This window comes from Maniola hyperantus, chromosome 25, assembly GCF_902806685.2.
Source record: "Maniola hyperantus chromosome 25, iAphHyp1.2, whole genome shotgun sequence".
NCBI lineage: Eukaryota > Metazoa > Arthropoda > Insecta > Lepidoptera > Nymphalidae > Maniola > Maniola hyperantus.
Window position 1 is genome coordinate 496292 of NC_048560.1, and position 21059 is coordinate 517350.

General features: G+C 36.5%; 3 protein-coding genes across 23 annotated transcripts in view; 2 read left to right on the top strand and 1 right to left on the bottom strand.

Moving 5' to 3' along the window:
- Nucleotides 1-857: 857 nt before the first annotated feature.
- On the bottom strand, nt 858-5240 carry LOC117993945 (zinc finger protein 26-like). Its single transcript, XM_069507321.1, has 3 exons — nt 5034-5240; nt 3752-4116; nt 858-2994 (listed from the first exon to the last, which is right to left on the bottom strand). The coding sequence occupies exons 2-3, from the start codon at nt 4049-4051 to the stop codon at nt 943-945; spliced, it is 2352 nt and encodes a 783-aa protein (XP_069363422.1). The 5' UTR covers nt 4052-4116; nt 5034-5240; the 3' UTR covers nt 858-942.
- A 1490-nt stretch (nt 5241-6730) lies between these two features.
- On the top strand, nt 6731-11037 carry Fdx1 (Ferredoxin 1). The gene is made up of 5 exons (XM_069507327.1): nt 6731-6925; nt 6994-7045; nt 7440-7546; nt 8625-8765; nt 10191-11037. Exons 1-5 carry the CDS (start codon nt 6820-6822, stop codon nt 10292-10294), a joined length of 510 nt encoding a protein of 169 aa, XP_069363428.1. The 5' UTR covers nt 6731-6819; the 3' UTR covers nt 10295-11037.
- Nucleotides 11038-19423: 8386 nt separating this feature from the next.
- The window catches only part of sm (heterogeneous nuclear ribonucleoprotein L), a 369904-nt gene continuing 368268 nt past the window's right edge, over nt 19424-21059 (top strand). For all 21 annotated transcript variants that reach the window (XM_069507183.1, XM_069507198.1, XM_069507201.1 and 18 more), the window contains exon 1: nt 19424-19585. In XM_069507183.1, coding sequence (XP_069363284.1) covers nt 19523-19585 — 63 coding nt within the window. In that variant the 5' untranslated portion in view covers nt 19424-19522. The remainder of the gene's footprint in view (nt 19586-21059) is intronic.

The window sequence follows — 21059 nt, forward strand, 5'->3', positions numbered from 1 at the left end:
TGTATCTTTAGGTTGGAGCTCGGTACAAGCATATTATATTTACGTGAAGGACGGAGTTCATAACATTGAATTATCTATGGTTTATAACAACGTGGCACGTCTTCCAATTCAGTAAAGTTTTGCGGTTGTTTGCGGACGAATTTGAATGATTCCAATATGTAATTATAGGCAACAGATAAGTAAAAATACAGACACACACACAGATACATCTATAAAACTTATAATCTATTTTATAATATTAATAGTATAGATTTTTGTAAATGTATGAACTAATAAATTCGCACTCGCTTCGCTCGCGTGTTTATTTTATAACTACATCTGTATGGATTCAGTTTTTTAAAAATCCCATGATAACTCTCTGATTTTAGGAAATAAAAAGCCTATCCCCGTTTACTTAAGGACAGTCCCTATCAGTAGTCTTACTATCTAGCTCTTAGTCGTTTCGCCTTAAAATAGGGCGAAATCCCCAAACATGGTTACACTGACGACTTGACATTTTACAAACCTATTCAAACTTTATTTATTTCTCTTTCGTACTCATTCAGAATCCAATATCGAATGAGAGAGAGAAGCTAACAGGAAGGATCTTTACACTTTTGACCATAGAAATAGTTGACCTTTTATGATCGGTGCTTTTGACAGGTACATAAATAATTGATTCTAGATTTCTAGGTTCTCCCTTAAACGATTATTATCTGTGATAACTGATTAACTGATAGCCTAGTGGTTACTGGCAGGTCGTTCGCCTCCTAATTGGAGTGCGAGGGTTCGATCCCGGGCACGCACCTGTATCCTGGAAATCTATTAACGTTTTCAAGCGGTTTTATGAACAGATATTCAAATAAAAATACTAGGTATATTAATTATTTCCATTTTTTTTTAATGAATCTAATTTATAAAGACATAACACCAAAAACTTATAAATTAACAATAGTAATAAAATTAATTAGATAATAATTTGAATGTAGGGAGATCACAATGTTTCTTCTTAACGTGAAACCGTAATGATGTGTTGTACTTCGTAGCAAACGGACAGACTTCACATTTAAACCTCTTTTCTGTAGAGTGCTTGTATTTATGCTGGACTAAATTGGCTGGTAGAATTGTTGCATAGTCACATTGATCACACATGTATCTCTTTTTGCCAGTCAAATGGGCTTCTTCGTGATATCTTAGAATATATTTATTCATACTCTGGAATGGGCATTTCGAACACTGCAGTTTGACCCCTATATCTGCATGTTTTCTCTTATGCTTCTCCATGGCAGGTTCGTAATAAGTTTTATATCTACAACCAGCAAATTCACAGTGTAGAGTCGTTGCATTTTTATGCCTTAGCATATGTTGAGTCATACTTGCACGGTTTGACGTTTCAAATTCACAAAATCTACACTGTACTGTTGTATCTGTATGCTTTAATTTTATATGTTTCTGGAGTTCTTGTTCCAGCACCATTTCTCCACATACTTGACACTGGGTGTTAGATTTCTTTCGATGGTTTTGCTCATAATGCAGCTTTAGTTGTTCCCAAGTGTCATAATTGTCGGGACATTTATTGCATTGGAAGGTAGCTGGTATGTCCGTTTCTTCCTTTTTAACTTCTATTAAAGTCATAGCACCTATCTTATCGTTAGGTGCTTTGTGCGCTACATTGATATGTTTACATAATTCAAATTCATCTGAGAACGTTTCCGTACACTGATCGCATTTCTGTTGGCTTTGACCTTCATTGTAATTCGGATGTTTTAACAAAACATGACGTCTATAACTCTCCTTCGCTCTAAATATTTTTTTACAATATCGACAGGTGTACGACACTTTTAAATGGACTTTCATGTAGTGAGGTTTTAACTGGCGTTTATCGTGAAAACTTTCGGGGCACATATCACAAAAAACAGTTTTTGGTGTATCAATTTTGTGGGTACACCGCAAATGTTTACACAGTCCCCCTCGGGATGCGAAAACTAAACCACAAATATGACATTCTTGAATCATTTTCTTATGTGTGTGTGCCACATACATCTCTCTATTTTCAAAATGCTTTTCGCAAATGTCACAATACGTTTCTTTATCATGTTTCCTTCTAACATGTCGTTTCAAACTCTCGACTTTATCGTAGGAGAGATTACATATCACACATTTCAATCTGAAATCATCTTTTAACGCATTGTGTTTCCTTCTCATGTGTAATTTTAAGAAGTTTAATGACGAAAAAACAAGAGGGCATTCTTTGCACATAACTTCTCCAGTTTCCTCGTTCTTACAATCCAATAAATCCTTCATTTCAGCTGTTTCACTGTTTTGTTTATCATTTTCTTCATCAATTATCCGATGCTTTCTTTGCACATGCCTAGCATAAGTCTCTCTTTTAGTGAACACTTTGGGGCAAAACGGACAGTTATACCAAGTATCTAAAACTGGTTTGGGTACGTTTGAATGTTTTCTTTGCATATGGACTATTAAACTTCTGTGTTTGTCGTACGTTAGTCCACATTCATCACAAACATGTTTAAAGGATTCTTCAAACGACCCGTGCTTCCGTCTCATGTGCATACGCAATCTTGGCAATCCTTTGAAGACTAGAGCACATACATCGCAAGTTCTTTCCTCAGCATCGTCAGGTACTGCATTAGGTCCATGTTTTCTCTTTATGTGAGCAACTAAACTATTTTTTTGTTCGTATGCCATACCACAATAGTCACACATGTGTTTAAAAGACTTTCTGTACACTTTATGCTTTCTTTTTTGATGCATTCTTAAAGTTTTCGGGCTTTGAAAGACTAGATGGCAGACTTTGCACACAAAATTTGGTGCAGGTGCTGTATATCCTAAGACATTTTCGTCCGGACTGTAACCTAGGAGGGTTTTCTCTTTAAGTATACTTTCAAAAGTTAAAAGAACTGCTTCATGGTTCTGTTCTTCGATTTTCACAGCCGGTTCTTGACTCTCCTCACTTTGAGGGCCTTCTAGCATTAAGCCATTGTGATTTGCGAACTGAAACAAAAAATATACATTCTTATTCTAAAAAACAATTGTAATTCATCAAAAAGCTCTTAAAGTTTCCAACTTTTCGTTATATTTCGAACTAGCTGATGCCCGCGGTTTCGCCTATCATAATTTTCTAGGACGAAAAGTAGTGGATTTAGATTTTTAAAATCTAAATCCACTACTTTTCGTCCTGGAAATTCTTGATTTTCCACGACTAGTGCTTACTAATTTAAATTTATATTTATTGTGTAACCAGCTTAATTTTAGTGCAGTATGTATGCAGATAAGGGTGGAATCAAACCAGTTTGATGCCATACCACACTTACGCATTTATAATATGTATTAGTATGGATATCAAAGCTGTTATAGCCTTGCGGTTAGGATGTCTGCCTTCTAATAGGAGGTCGGGGGTTCAATCCCCGGCATGCACCTCTAACTTTCTGGAGTCATGTGCATTTTAAGTAATTAAATATCACTTGCTTTAACAGTGAAGGAAAACATCGTGAGGAAACCTGCATGCCTGAGAGTTCTCCATAATGTTCTCGAAGGTGTGTGAAGTCTCCCAATCCGCACATGGGCAGCGTGGTAGACTATGGCCAAAACCCTTCTCACTGAGAGGAGACCCGTGCTCTGTAGTGAGCCGGCGATGGGTTGATCATGATGTCATGATGATGGATATGGAAGTATGGATGTATCACATTTAGTTACATCTTTCACTACAAAAGTCAAGGAACTCTAATAAAGTCCAGCAATAATTACTTACATCATTGAAATCCAATTCAACCTCAATATTCTCAACCTTGATATTCACTTCTGGATCAAGAACGGAAGGTTCATCCGTATCCATCATTGGATCGTAGAATGTCTGAGTTGGTAATGAAACTTTCTGTTCTATATCCTTGAATGGATCTTCCATTAAATCTTTCTTTTTCTTTTTCTTCTTCTTCTTAACTTTAATTTCATATGACATTGGTTCATCTGGCAGGAAGGATGCTGGATCTTTTCTCTTGTCGTCGTTTACTTTTTCTTTTTTTATATCAGGTTTCTCTTCTTTAACCTCCATGTCTGTTTTATTATTTAATTCATGTACATACCTATATAAATTTTATATTTAATATTCAAACTAACCTGAAAAAAAAATATGTTTATACTTTTATACCGCTTTTTTCATGTAGTCCTATTGTCCCCGTTTTCCGTATCTCCATTAACGGGGACATCGGGATTTGAATATAATTATTGAAAATCTATCCTGTTGTTCCCATTCTCTTTTCTCCTTTAACGGGGACTGCGGTAAATTAATAATTTTTTCACCCGTAACTTAGGCAGCCAGCTTTCCCTTTTATATATATAGATTCATTACCCATCAGTAAGAATAAATTTAAAACACAATGTAATTCATAAAAATAACATATCTAAAGTACATAATACAGCAAAGAACGAAGCAAAAACTTTATTAAAAAGAACAAAAGTCTGAAGCTGTGAATCAGATATTTAAAAAATCCAAAGTTTATTTTTTAGTTTTTACTAGGCCTACATACAACTATTCAGTATTTCATAGTACAAGAATAGTAGGTAAGTACAAGAACTTTTATAAAATAAAAATTCTCCTTGTATCATAAAACTATTTTCCTCTTTCTCAATAAAGTAATAATTAAACTGTGGTGCTTCAGGACCCAATATATTTAGGTATAATAACAGAAATTCTTTGAATATTTTACAAGATACATCACTGTAAGTAACTACTTAGATTGATCAAAGAAATAGAGATAAGTAATAAAGATACAAGAAAACAGGCAATGCAACAGGATAAGATTATAAAAAAAGAACACTATAAATAGTATGTATTTATATGCACATGGGCTTACTATGGTTATAAAAATATTACAACTATTCACATAAAATGATGAAGGTTAAACAGCTACAAGACGATAATTAACATATTATATGTTGCACGGAATCATATAAAAAGATGGCTAATGATTCGAAGGTTCTTTATTATAGCGATATTGAAAATAATATACACGTCATTTGATCATAAAACTCACCTTATTCTATAATATTAAAATTCTATCACCAAATTCACAACATAAGATACTATGGCCGTTATTTATAACAATTAAAATCTAAAGCTCTTCATTATTATATTAATCTATTCGTCTTCAACGCCTTTGTGGCGAAAATCAATAATTATACTTTTTAAAAATCATAATGAAAAATGAGCAATATGGATGTTGTTGACGTTTTTCAAGAGAACGTTACATTACGAGATGCGCGATATGTATCGATATTGGCGAAACATCGATAGTGACGACTTTTAAATATCGATATTTTTGACAAGATATCGTAATACCAGTGATAGATATAGAGAGAGAGCCAGCGCGTGCCAGACCTTCGTTATTTTATAAAAGCTGAAAGTTTCTCTGCGTATTATCCTCAACACCGGCCGGGAGGAACGTTTGTTTGGAAGTTTGCTTGGACCATGGTGGCTTTGGGAGATAATATTAACAGGTAATAAAGGTGTAAAAAAATATGTTTAAGTATGTACCTATATTTTTTTTATATTTACTTCGGAATAGTATTAGAAATCACCTCATGCATTGCCAGACACTTGGTGTCATGGCAACCCTCTGCCAGACACCTTTAAACTTTAAGGGTGTCTGGCAGGGTTTGTTTGTTAGTTTATTGGTTTGTTCGTCAATCACATGGCAACGGAGCAATGGATCGACTTGATTTTTTTATGGGTATAATTAAGGACCTATCGGCTACCTTTTATCCCATAAAATCAAAAAGTTCCCTCGGGATTTTAAAAGCTTAAATTCACGTGGACAAAGTCATGGGCATCAGCTAGTAAAAAATGTTTTTATTTTTTTCTTATTGTTTTGTTTAGCATTAAGTACATAACACTTACCTAAGTAACAGTTGATCATAGTCTCTTATAAGTATTTAATATACATTCAAAGTATAAAAAATCTTGCAAAATATCGATATTTTGTGGTCCCTAATATTAGAATATCGATATAAGCTCGATCAATATCGATATTTTAACAATATCGCTCATCCCTAACGTGAAATGACGTTTATTGGCAAGTGTTGCTTTTCTTCTCAGAACAAGGCTTTTCTTAATTCTTTTTTAAGTACATTTATTTTAATAACAAAAAAATTAAAGATATTTTTATTTATTAGGCAAGAGACCTGATGGATTGACGCTGGTTCCCTGGGAACGGGGACGGGCGCTAATGTGGGACGCAACTTGCGTTGACACATTGGCCCCGTGTCATATCAGGAAGACAGCATCAAGACCGGGAGCCGCAGCAGAAACAGCTGAAAACGGCAAGCGGCGCAAGTATGCCTCTCTTATAGAGAGTTACATTTTTGTGCCGTTTGCCGTGGAGACCCTGGGGCCATGGAGTCTTAGTGCTAAAAATTTTTTACGAGACATTTCACCGCGATTAATAGCCTCAACTGGTGACAGAAGGGCTGGCTCATTTTTTGCGCAGCGGATCAGCCTAGCTGTCCAGCGCGGAAATGCAGCCAGTATTCTTGGCACCATTCCACGCGGTCATGATTTATATAGTAATTAGATAAGGCTAGCTTTAAGTTTTTTTTTTTATTTAATCATTTAACTACATTATTCATGCTTGAGTTTTTAATTATCAAGAATAATATATTATGATAAGGACCAATTTCATTTATTCGCAATAGCAAATGCTCCGTTCAAAAACATAAAAACCATTCCAGTTGTCAAAACAAAATCCTTCAAGGTTTCCTTCAAATTAATAACCTCAAAATAAATGTTTTATTTACATTTTAAAATGTTTTGTATATAACTTAATGGTCAAAATGTTTAGAACTTTAAAATTGCTCCACGCGAGCCGTAATTTTAAGCTAATACAAACACATTTTCCCATTCAAAAAAGACTACTTCGTGTAACTCCAGGTTAAGTATATTTTAACTTTTAAGTTGGAGTAAATACTATGTAAATACAACGTAATATTTCTTTTCAGCCTTGAAACACGGTGAATACGAATGGCAGGACCCAAAATCGGAAGACGAAATGTAAGTTACACGCACTGCTAATTAAAATTGGTAAAAGTTAGCTATGGATAAGGTTAGGTTCAAATAAAATTATACTGAAGAGTGAATCCACCTAGGCCGCATCGTGACTTATGACTTTCGACGACCTCCCTGGCGCAGTGGTAAGCGCTGTGGTCTTATTAATGGAAGGTTCCGGGTTCGATTCCCGGCAGGGGTTTGGAATTTTATAATTTCTAAATATTTGGTCTGGTCTGGTGGGAGACTACGGCAACTTTCGCAACGTTTGTTGACCTCTAGTGTCAGTCACTAATGATTTATTTGCAATATATCGTGAACTTTTTCTAAATAAAGTGTTTTTTTAAATAGGGTACCTATATACTCATAGATAGAAAAGCTAATAAAAAAATCTTTTCAGAGTAAACATAGTGTATATTGACAAAGATGGCAAGAAGACCAAAGTGAGAGGCAAAGTTGGTGATAATGTATTATATTTGGCGCATAGATATGAAATTGAAATGGAGGGTCAGTAATTTATTTGGATATTTCCTTTTACTTGTGTTATTTAAGACTACTCAGATATCTGCCAAATTTCTTGTCTTTCAGTCTTGACAGACAGTGGAGTGACATTAACAGAACTCTGTTTTAACAAGTTTCACCCTTTGGGTACTTCTTGGTCTAGTGGTTATGATGTTCGACTGGAGATGACCAGGGCCCTGGGTCCAATTCCCAGATCGGGTAAAAAAATAGGTACAATTGGGTATTTCTGTTAAGAAATTCACAGAACTAATAAGTAGAGTAAGGAAATTGGTGGTGTATCACCCCCGTGCCTTGGAGAGCATTTAAAGCCTGTGCCTGATTTCTCTCCGGTTGTGTTGGATTTCCGCCCCATCGGGCTATGAGCGTGAGGGAATACAAAAATCACCTGTGTTTGGGCAAACATTTGTGCACCATAATATCTCCCTTGCAGTTGGCCAATCTCCATAGAGATTGGCCACCGTGGCCAAAATTTGGTCAGGACTTGGGAGTAGTATTACCTACTTATAGCAAAATCCTATTACAATGTACAGGATTATTTAAACATATAAGAAAGCTTAGGAATGAGTTGCTTAACATTTTTATGATGTTTCTAATAAGTTTAAGTGATTTTGTAAAGTGGTGATAATAAAAAAAATACCTGGCTGAGTTTGTTGTGGGCTTTTCTCAGACTTGGGTGCTTTGGAACCCTCGTGTAGCTTTAATTTTAAGTTTGCGTAAAAATTATCACCACTAAATTTTACAACTCCAACAACCAACCATCAAAAAGCGGAATTTATTACCTACTAGCTGATGCCTGCGACTTCGTACGCGTGGATTTAGGTTTATCTCTCTCTTGGAACTCTTTGATTTTTCGAGATAAAAAGTAGCCTATGGCACTCTCCGTCTTAACTATACCCATGCAAAAAATCACGTCGATCCATTGCTCTGTTGCGTCGTGATTGAAGGATAAACCAACAAACAAACACACTTTCACATTTATAATATGGGTACTGATTATCTATTTTGATTAAATTATTTGATTTGGGTATGAAACTCTGAAAAATATATTATTTTAACGTTACAGGTGCATGTGAAGCTTCCCTAGCATGTACAACGTGTCACGTGTACGTACATGAGGACTATGTGGACAAGTTACAAGATCCAGAGGAGAAGGAGGATGATCTGTTGGACATGGCGCCGTTTTTGAAGGAAAACTCTAGACTGGGTTGGTAATCAAGCTTTTTTTTTATTCCGATAGCTAGTATCAGATGCCTGCGAATTAGTATTTTTTAAATCCTGTTGGAAGTCTTTGATTTTCCGGGATAAAAAGTAACATATGTCACTCTCCAGGTCTTTAACTATACCCATGCAAAAAATCACATCGATCTGTTGCGCCGTTGTGATGTGATTGAAGGACACACCAACAAACAAACTTTCGAATTTATAATATGGGTAGTGATATGGACAAAATATGGGTATAAAATGTGTTATACCTATTATAATATACATACCTACTTATAAACATTAATGATTTTAAGCTTATTTCGTGGTTTGACGACATATTTTAATGTAGATCAAGTGTGGTCTACATTAAAATATGTTTTGGGGTCTATACCGATAATTATGTTTCCTCTGATTACCAGTTACAGTTTTATTATAAGTATAGATAGACAAGTTAGCCCTTGACTGCAATCTCACCTGGTGGTAAGTAATGATGCAGTCTAAGATGGAAGCAGGCTAACCGGGAAGGAGTATAACAGTTTTTATTGAACCCATACACTGGCTAAATCGCTTGGCGGCATGGCCTTGCCGGTAGGGTGGTAAATAGCCACGGCCAAAGCCTCCCACTAGTCAAAAAACTTGAGGTGAAATAACTGACATTTCTTCTTCATCATCATCGTCAACCGATAGGCGTCCACTGTTGGGCATAGGTCTCTTGGAGTTCCACACGCCACTGTCTTGTGCCACCTGAATCCAGCAGCTCCCTGTGACTCGCCTAAGTCGTCCGTCCACTTAGGGCGTTTATGCACTTATTTGTGATTTTACGGATCCGTAAAAAATACGAATCGATTGTATCTACGTATTTGTATGACGGTCACTTCGAAGAATCACGGATACGAACCGAATACGGATGAGTGCACAAACACCCTTAGTGTGGGTCTTTCTTCTTACTTTGATGAAATCTCTGCAAAATGACCTACAGCAGGCATTTTTATTGTTTAACTGACTATTGTTAAACTACCATAGAAATAGTATGAATTAATAGATTTTCTCTCTGGCTTGGTTTCCGCACTTAAACGTTTGTGACTGTTGTGCGGAATTAATGGATTATAACAATGCTGAAACGGCGGTTACGCACTCATCCGATCCGAGTCCGTGAAAATAAGTTCCGAAGATGTCATAGAACTTCTTCTTTTCTTCTCTATGGCTCTTTGTACTGCGATTTTTGTCATAGAACTATTTGTATGATAGCCATCGACATAGGAATAGATATCGACATAGGAAGTACTACGTAGTAGTACTTCCAACTTCTTTGATGATAGCTTATGACATGACGTAGATATTTTTCATATCCGTATTTTCACGGATTCGAATCGGATTAGTGCATGATCGCTCCTAGGCTTTAATTTAGTCCCTTTATGCTTTGCAGGCTGTCAAATCACGTTAACAAAGGACATGGAAGGAATGGAGCTGACATTACCAAAAGCAACAAGAAATTTCTATGTTGATGGACACAAACCAGCACCACATTGATGATTCTATATTTTTTAAAGGTCCAAACACATTTGCACGACGCGGCAACGCCTTGCTCCGTACAAACTCATAGAAACTATATTTGCCGCGCCGCATTGCGTCGCGCATTGCAAGTGCGTTTGAACCTTTTATCTAAACCTAGCTGTTTGAGCTGAACGTTGACAAAGTCATGTCAGTCAATCAATTTCTCTTCCTCTTTATATTTTTTTTAGTAAGTGTTTTTAGGTGTTTTTGCACAGATTCAGTGATGTCAAACAAAATGTTCTGTTAGTATGCCGCTACATCATAAGATGTTAAATTGTAGCTCAAAATATTGTATATACTTAATTATAGTTGTAAAATAGTAAAGATATTATAATTAAAATTGGTATTGATTCTGAACTCTGATGGCAACTTAGAGTATTCACATCCTTTTCTTACCAATGTAATAAGAAAGGACAAACTTAATTGATTTGAAACTATCAAATTTCGTGTCTTTAGGTGCCAGTCTTGAACACAGTGTTTTTGTAGAGTAGCACTTCACGGACTTCACGGACTCGGATCGGATGAGTGCGTAACCGCCGTAAGTCTTTAATTTAAAATTCATTTTCCGTCCTTTTTTAGCAATATATATTAAAAAGAAAAAGATGCAGATACTTTAAATTTAGTTTAAAGGAACTAGAAAGAAATCAGAATCGATGGCAATTTTTTTAATAATATTAGCTTAAAACTATGTATCAAACTGTAAATAAAATAATATAAATACTTAAAAAATCTTTTAATATGTTACTTCTCCATTATCTTTTTATTCTTACAAAATTTCTTAAATGACTATCTAAATGTTTTTGTAGTGATTGTTTATATACAGTGGTATAGCTACATTTGTCACAAAAAAGCATATTTTCTTTTGGATAGTGTTTCAATTGATGACTTCTTAACGCTGACTTAGCAGCACTCCGATAGTCACAAGTCTTAAAATTGCATGAATACGGTTTATCATTTGTATGAATACGTTCATGTATTCTTAAATTCGGCAAATAATTAGTCTTATAATCACAGTATTTACAAATTAATGCTTTATTTTCTTTATGAGTGTTGCAATGCTGTTGGTAATGTGATTTTTTTAATGTACGGTACCCACATGTTTTACAAGTGTACGATGTTTTATTTCCTTTTTGATGTTTCATAAAAATGTGTTCTTTTAAATCTTCATATTTATTAAATGTAGCATTACAATGCATACAGGATGTCTCTACTAAGTCCATAGAATGGTCTGTCATGTGCAATTTTAAATCGGCTAAGTCTTTGAATCGTTTCTTACAAATATGACATGCATGTTTACGATTTCTCTTATTGTATATTATTATTTTAGATAATGCTTTAGCTTCCTCTGGGTGTTTTTTCTTTACATGATGCCGTAAAGTCTGAACTGTTGAATATCTTAGTTCACAGTATTTACATAGAAGTTTGCCATTACTATCTTTTGATTGGAACCATGCTCTAGGATTTTCTTGAGTTTTCTGAAATTGACAAAAATAAAAATATGATTTATTTAATAGATTTAAGTAATCAGTATGGGAGGTTAGAAATCACTACATTATAAAGTGCTGACTTTATAATGTATTGATTTCTAACTAATTTGCATTGCATCAGATTTTATTTAAATTTTTTAACCAATAGATTTAAAAAAAAAATTCTTGAATCTACCTTTCCAAGTATATCATGAGTTACTATATGATGCCATAGTAATAGTTTACTTGGATTTTTTTTAATCCAGAAGGAACGCTTTGGTTTTTTCTGGGATAAAAAGTAGCCTGTGTCACTCCCCAACCTCCCCATGTGATTGAAGGACAAACAAGCAAACCAACAAAATCACTTTTGCATCTATAATAATATTATGGGTAGTTATTTGATTTTTATATATACATACTAGTATTGTAAAGAGGAATGATTTGTTAGTTTGTATGTTTTGTAATCCATAATCTCTGAAACAACTGGACCGATTTTAATATTTCTTTCACCATTAGAAAACTTCTTTATCTATAAATAACATAGGCTATATTATTTTACTTAATTATATAATAGGTCATAATAAATTTCGCTCGCAAAGCCAGACTGATCAGTTAGTCTAAATAATATATAAAAGGAGAAGGTGACTGACAACCGACTGATCTATCAACGCACAGCTCAATCTACTGGACAGATTGGGCTGAAATTTGGCATATTGATAGCTATTATGACGTAGGCATCTGCTAAGAAAGGACTTTTGAAAATCCAATCCCTAAGGGGGTGAAATAGGGGTTTGAAATTTGTGTAGCCCACGCGGACAAAGTCGCGAGCATAAGCTAGTACTAAATAAAGATAAAAAATTACCAAATCAGTTTGATTCTCCAGCTTGTAAGAATTAAACACATTAGACAGTAAGTTTCTTTTATCATCATCAATGACTGAAGGTTCATCATATAGGTCTTCAGTCTGAAACCAAATTTCAATAAACCTTCAATACACATAAAACAATCATCAAGGTCTGCACACATATAATAGTCAAAATTCCACAGATACGTACAAAGCGATTTGCCTCCTCATTTCTAATTTGAGCTGCTAAGATATGGAACACTCTTCCAGCACCAGTTTTCCCTTCAATTTTAATATGGATAACTTCTAGTCAAGAGTGAATGGGCATCTTCTAGGCAAGCACGCTCCATCTTAGGCTGCATCATCACTAGCTAGAGCAGGTCTGATTGCAGCCAAGCACTAGTTTATAAATTTAAAAAAAAACAATGACTGACAGGCTGTCCATGCGCTGAGGGTGGCCGAAGGGTGGGTAAAAAGTAAAACCTCACATAACCCGATTTATTCCCTAAGTCTAAGTATCAAATGAAGATTTCCTCCCCACCAAAAAATGGTCCAATTTGCCTCTCGTCGATGTAACTGGCATCTTCTAGGTAAGCGCGCTCTATCTTACGCTACATCATCACTTGCCACTGGTCTGACTGCAGCCAAGTGCTAGTATATAAATTTAAAAAAACTTTCGGGCTGCTATGACTAGAGTATTCTTAAAAAACAGCAAAGATTAAGGTTTAATTATATACCATAAGGCTTCCGTAACTTCGATTATTATCTTGGTAAACATAACCATCTTCGCGTAAGGGATCACTTTCAAAACTTTCGTTATATTCTATTTTGATTTCTAGTTCTTCAATATCCATTTTAAAGTTAATTCATTTTTAATAATTAGAACTGTAATTTGAAAAATAAACAAAACATCACAAGCCGCAAACATTCTTCTTTTCTTGTCTATGGCTCTATGTACTGCGGTTTTGTTGTCCGCAATAATTCCGCCAATGTCAATTCAGTGGAGAGAACATCGTTGTAATTTGGTTCTTGAATTCCTTTCATGAGAGACTTTTCTTTCTATCCCACAGACTGCAGTGTATATAAACCTTTGTTAGACCTAGACAACACAAGGACAACACAAGTTGTTAGTTTATACATTGGACAATTAGTATGATTTTAGTTTAACATAAAGGAAATATAACAATTAATAATATCATGACCGTTAAAACATTAAACATTGATGTTAGAGATACATTATAATTTAATATCATACAAATTAATATAATTGCATAGACATCTTAGGATCGAAGGATTAGGAAAAGAGAGGAGATAAGGGAAATGAATTGGGCGAGGGATATTATGGGGTAGAAACTCGTACAAAGATATGGGGTGGTTAGTACAGTTGAAAAATATGTGCTCGACTGTTCCCTCGTCCAGACCACATTCACAAAGCGAGCTATCTCTCACCCTGATTTTATTTAAAAACACTGGGGAGCATATGTGGCCTAATCGTAGCCTACATAGAACGGATATTGTCCTTTTATTTAGTTTTTTGGATTTGAAAAACCAGGGTTTGCGGGGAATATTGGGCTGGATATATCTATAGTGTTTAGCTATGTTTAATTGGGTAGTATTCCATCTTACATTCCAGTCCTTATGCATGTAAGTTTTAGCCAGAGGGATGAGGTCTCTTGGGAAGATGCAGCTGTATGTTGGGGATCCTAACTGTATGGCTTGCTTAGCCCACATATCAGCTTGTTCATTTCCTTGTATGCCTTTGTGGCCTGGTATCCATGCTAAAGCTATATCTAAACCGTTGTTATGGCAATGGTATAATGTTTCTTTTATATTTAAAATAATTTGAAAATTCTGGACTTTATTTTTGAAAATATTACCCAATATTGCTTGCAAACAGCTCTTTGAATCCGATAATATTAAAACTTTATTTAAGCTGTGAGTCTTAACATATTTTAATGCCTCAAGGATGGCAATAGCTTCCCCGGTGAATACTGATGTTTGGGGAGGACTTCTGAATAAAAGGGCAATATTGTACTTTGGAATCCATACTGCTGAACCAACACTATCACTTTCTGTTAATTTAGAGGCATCAGTAAAAACTAGAATCCACCCCTGCCAGTTTTGGTCTAAAATTTGGCCTAACTTTGTGTTTGCCTCAACTTCGTCTTTGCAAATGCCAAAGTCAAGTTGTATATTGGGGTTGTAAATTAAAGCATCAAATGAACAGTTAAATATAGGGAATATAGGAGACTGGGCTATTGGGTGTTGTAAGTCTTTACATCTCCTGTAGCTCTTTATTAGTCTAGGAGGGTCTTTATGTGCCCAGTATTCTTCAGTGTTAACCTTTTGTGCCATTGAGTTCAACTGTGGAATCAGTGGGTGCGACTCCACTTGTATTAGCTTACAGACAAACCGATCTGATAAGTACTGCCTTCTTAGGTCAAGAGGAGGGTCAACACATTCTGTCATCAGGGCTATTTTGGGTGAAGACTTCATGGCACCCAGAACTATCCGCAGGCATTTTGCTTGGATTAGATTTAGCCTTTCCAAACCATCTTTGTTGCAAGGTTCAAAGATAAAGGTGCCATAATCGAAGTGGCTTCTAACTATAGCATTATATAGAAGTTTCTGGCAGTATGGATGAGATCCCCACCACACTCCAGAGAGAGCTCTCATTATGTTAACTCCTTTTTCACACTTTTGGGCTACATAATTAAAGTGTTGTTTACCTGTTAACCTTGCATCTAGTATAACGCCCAGAAATTTTACTGCCGGAACTGCTTTGATAATCTGCTCTTCGTATCTTATTTCTATATCCGGAATTCTTCTTTTTCTAGAGAAGATCAGAACGTTACTTTTAGAAGGAGAGAGACTTAGTCCATGTTCTTCAAGCCATCTGCTAAGGTAGTACATAGCAGAGTTTAGGTTAACAGCTGCATCACGGATTGAGTTACTTGAGATATATAATGCCAGGTCATCTGCATACTGCAGTGTATTACAAAAGCTATTCACCGCCAGCTCCAAATCATACGTATAAATATTATACAACAGAGGACTAAGTACGGATCCTTGTGGGAGACCCTTCCAGACAGTTCTGGGCGGCATGAGCTCTTCATTTATACGTATTTTGATAGATCTAGCCATGAACAGATTCATAACAAAGTGCACAATCCTCTCAGGGATACCCAGATTAAGCATTTTGCGCCTGAGTAGTGGAAGATTAACACTATCATAGGCAGAGGTAATATCTAGAAAGATGCCCACCAGGTAATCTCCATTCGCGAAAGCAAGACGTATATCAGTAGACAGCATGCTTAAACTATCCATAGTACTCTTACCTTTTCTGAATCCAAATTGAGTTTTACCCAAAATGTCTTTGCTCTCTACATACCATTCTAATCTATTCTTTACCATATGTTCAAATATTTTACAGAGGGTGGATGACAAGGCGATGGGACGATATGAAGTAGGTTCTGAAGGATTCTTTCCCGGTTTCAAGATTGGTAAAACAACTTGAGTTTTCCAGGGTTCTGGTATATTACCCGATATAAATATATTATTTACTATATTTAAAAAGTAGGTTTTACCCAGGATGTTTAGGTTCTTTATAAAGGAGTAGGGGATACCGTCTTCTCCAGGCGTAGAATCCTTCAGCTCCTTTAGTACTATTTGTAGTTCTACAAGGGAGAAGGGTTGCTCTAATCTATGTGAGGGGGGGGGTATGCTAGTTGATGGGAAATAATCCTGATCTGGAGCAAAGGGTGGAGCTAATTTCATTTCGAATTCGTGTAACCATGGAGATGGATCATTAGAAGGGGAATCTATAGTCCTAGATCCTCTGAATCTTTTGATATACCGCCAAACCAGAGAAGACGGGGACCTGGGAGACAAGCTGTCACAGAAAGCTTTCCAGCCTTTATGTTTTTTTTTGGAAAGCATTCTTCTGACTTTAGCAGAGTTTCTCTGGAAGGCTATGAAATTTTCTATTGTCATATTTCTATTGTATTCCAATTCTGATTCCTCTCTCAGCTGCACTGCAGATGTACATTCAGAATCCCACCAAGGAGGTGATAGAAATTTTTGTTTATATTGTTTAATTGGAAAGTGAATGTCTGCAGCATTCACTAACGCCTGTTGGAATTGGTTGTAATTTTCTGAGAGGTTTTCCAAATTTACAGGTTCCAGTTGGGATAAGAAACTATCTACTGACTCGGCAAAAGCGCTCCAGTCAACATTGTTTATCCTGTATTTTAAAAGAGGTTTTGGGGCAGGCTTGGGGGATATGTGGTGAGTCATGTATATTAAGATTGGATAGTGGTCGCTACCATAAGAATTGCTCAGGACTTCCCAAGTTATGGTGTTTGCGATACTGGGAGAACAGAGAGAGAGATCTGGGACTGACCGAGGGTTTTGGCCGGGATAAACTCTATGTGTTGGGGATCCATCGTTGAGGGAGCATACATTAATTTTGTCAAAAATATCTATTAAGTAGTTTGAAAAGGAGTCACAATAGTATGACCCCCACGAAGTGTGATGACAGTTAAAATCCCCTAGTACTATCAGGGGGGAAGGAAGTACTGAGAGCAAAGATAAAAGTTCAATTTCGAGATTAGGGTTGGGGTGGGGAATATAAATGGAAACAATGGTTTTATTTACAACTCTGGCAGCAACCACATTAATTTCCTGTGAATGCTGTGGCAAAGGAAGTTGAGAGTAAGTTAAAGTTTTTTTTTATAAATAAAGCGCATCCACCATATCCATCGCCCCTATCATCCCGGAGACAGGCAAAGCCTGGTATCCTGAAAGAGGATTCCTGTCTCAACCATGTCTCCGAGACGGCAGCGATGGCGATGTGGTATTTTTTAAAGAGTGAAGTTAATTCATGTTTTTTATTTTTGATGCTTCTAATATTCCATTGTAGGATTGGGATCGGCTGGGCCGTTCTGGGATTTAAATATGTCTGTCAGTTTAACGATTTTTTCCGCCACGTTGTTCGGTATGTTGTTGTTGGGTTTCAGGATACAATTGTTTAGTAGTGCAACAAGGATTTCCATAAGGTATTCATTTGAAACTGAAAAGGTTTGATTTTTGAGGGCACAACCATTTGAAGAGGGAGAGGATGGGATGTTAGTAATTGAATTGTGGGCGAGCCTATCAAATCCTTTAGGAGGTGGGGGTCTAGGTCTTGGGGTAGTTAAAACTGTTTTTCTGTACGATTTGGGGGGCAAGGGAGCAGCAGGATTCCTACTGACAAGGGGCTCACTCACTGAGGGGGCAAAGATAGTCGCTGCTATGTCCGCATATGATCTACGGGCTGGGGGAACCTGGGCTGAAGCCTCTATATATGAAATATTATTATCGGACATCATTAGCTTGATTTTGTGTTGTCTTTGGTGTTCCGGGCAGTCTTTATATGTGGCTACATGCTTGCCTGTACACAGTACACATTGGATCTCATCTTGACACCTATCGCCAGAATGCTCCTGGCCACACCTGAAGCATCTGGGCTTGCTTCTGCATTGGTTTTTTGTGTGACCGAATCTGCAGCAATTGTGACACTGAATGGTGGGGAGAAGGTACTTCTCCACCACCATGGAAGTATAATACACATATACATTTTTGGGCAAAACTTGGCCTCTGAATGTGATAACGACTGATTGTGTGGGAACCCATGTTGCTGTGCCCTCTGATACTACCTTACGGTTCAGACGTCTTGCTTTCAAGACGATCCCACAGTTATCCGGGAGTTCTATGGCCTCTGCCAGTTGCTGTATAGACCACTCTTTAGGGACTCCTCTAATGAGTCCCATCCGAGTTACGTGGAACGCGGGTATGGTGGCATTCAGTTTGTTTTGTTGTAGACATGGGTGGTGAAGAAAAGCATTGGCATCACCACTGTTCCTGAACTCAATGGCGACTCGATTTCTACCTACCGCTTTTACACCATCTCTTACAATGTTAGAAATATTATTCTTAGCCAGAAGTAAACCGATTTTAATTGGGCGGAGAGTTAATCCAGCAGCAGGATCAGGTTCAATTCGCATCACGTGTACAATAAATGGGCCTGCGTCGTTTAACCCGTAAGTGCGATCCGTAATAGTCATCGATGGATGGGTGTAAATATTTTGGATAGATTCCATCGACGATTGGTCTAGTTCAATGTCAGCTCGCTTTGTAGGTTGGATGACGGGTTCAGCTACACGTTTTTTAGGGCGTTCCTTTGGTTGTGACGGATCAGAGCATGTCGGATCCGGAGGATCCCCTGGACTATCCACGCCCATTCCTTCCCCTTCCCACGAACGAAACACACACAAAACTCACCAGATACCACCACCAAGTCTCAGCTAGGAGTAAAAAACCACAAGAACACGTGCTCTCAACCACCAGCTGACGGAATCTTATTGTATGGGGTTTTTCGTAATTAATACCTAGTGCCGCAAACATTTTTATTTTGACATATTTGAAGTTTTTGCGCGTTTGACTTTGACTTGACATAAGAAGACAATGAACTTTTTTTAATCGTTCAACGTTCCATTGTATTTCCGGTAATATGGAATTGATTTTTAATTTTTTACTTATTTTGCGTATTAAATGAGACAGCACCCTAGCATTATCCTTACATAATGTTTCTAATTTATGATAATTATCACAAATTTACTTCTTATTTTTATTGGTTTTAAAGCGATGTTTGTGATAATATTATAATCTGTTACGAATACTGACAGTACTCTATGGTAACGTTAAGATCGTTCCTTTGTTTGCCGTTCACTCGTCGCTTGCTAGAATACATTCGTTCTTTCAGTCTGCTCTCAACCTCTGAAGGAGGTGGTTTACTCGTTTTCGGCAATAGCTTATCGCGTTACGGTGTGATTTGTGTTTGTATTGTGGTGTACAATGGCTTACAACGGTGGTGGTGGCAAGAGACTGTGCAGCGGGACTGATTTGGACGTGGAAAGGGTAAGTTTTTAATCTTCAACTTTCAACATACACATAAACGAAAATGGCCGTGTTTTGTCTTGAATCCTTCCGTCATGTTTTTGCGATACACGTAACGATTACTTATCTCAGTCTACAATACATTGTTATGAATTTACAACTCTGTTATGATATTTTAAAAGGTTTACAATTTAGTCTTAAACACGCTACGTTGTTGATTTCGCGTTTGAGGTTACAATATTGACAGGTGACAAACTTACAAAGAGTATTTTATTATGACGCTTCTGTTTGTGTTTTGGTTGCAGAAAAAAAGCTTCTTTTTAATGTCGGGATCGCTGGGCTGAACGAAAATAGTCAGGTGTCAGGCTGTCAATTATTGTGATTGACATGTTTCGGTCGTTAGGCGCAGCGTGCCGGCGGGAAAATTCTTTAATTTCGAATTTCGTTAACCTGGTAACAATGCCTCTATTAAGGGCTTGGGTAATGAATATTGTGCTCCTGTTATTATTCTGTTATCTCTATAGACTCATTTCTGCTTTCATTGTTTCAATTTAATTAAAAAACCGGTCAAGTGCGAGTCAGATTCACGCTCCGAGGGAGTTCCGTACTTGAGTATTTTTTCAACATTTTGCATGATAAATCGAAAACTATTATGCATAAAAATAAACAAAATCTGATTTAGAATGTGCGTTTTCCTTTACTTGTGCTCTAAGACCTACCTACCTGCCAAATTTCATGAATCTAGGTCAACGGGAAGTACCCTATAGGTTTGCTTGACAGACAGACAACGAAGTGATCCTATAAGGTTTCCTGTTTTCCTTTTGAGGTAAGGAACTCTAAAAATATATTTGTATGTTACTTGTTGTGAAATGGTAACATATTCGTCTATAACTATTAACTTGACTAAGACCTAATTTGTTTATCTTAAATACCTATTTTGACTTATTTATTTACTAGTTGACCCGCCCCGACGTCACCCAGTTAAGTTTACCTATTCCATATAGTAATATGTGTTATGAAATGACGTGTTATATTATAATACATACAAACCTTTCTTGTGACATATTCTGAACTTATGCTCGCGACTTCGTCCGTGTGGACTACACAAATTTCAAATCCCTATTTCATCGCCTTAGGGGTTGAATTTTCAAAAATCCTTTCTTAGCTAATGCCTACGTTATAATAGCTATCTGCATGCCAAATTTCAGCCTGATCCGTTCAGTAGTTTGAGCTGTTCATTGATATATCAGTCAGTCAGTCAGTCAGTCACCTTTTCCTTTTATATATTTAGATTGAATTGCATTGAGTTAAGGCACTAATTTTTTTTGCCAAAATCGAACCTGTTACCCTAACCCTATTAGGGTTACAAGTGAAAAGTCAACTGTTTAAGTACTAATTCCATCTTCCAGCTCGGAAACTATTCATCATATTGTCTTTACAACTTTTTCATGAGACCTAGGCACTGGATGATACAGGCTTTGTAATGAAAAAAGAA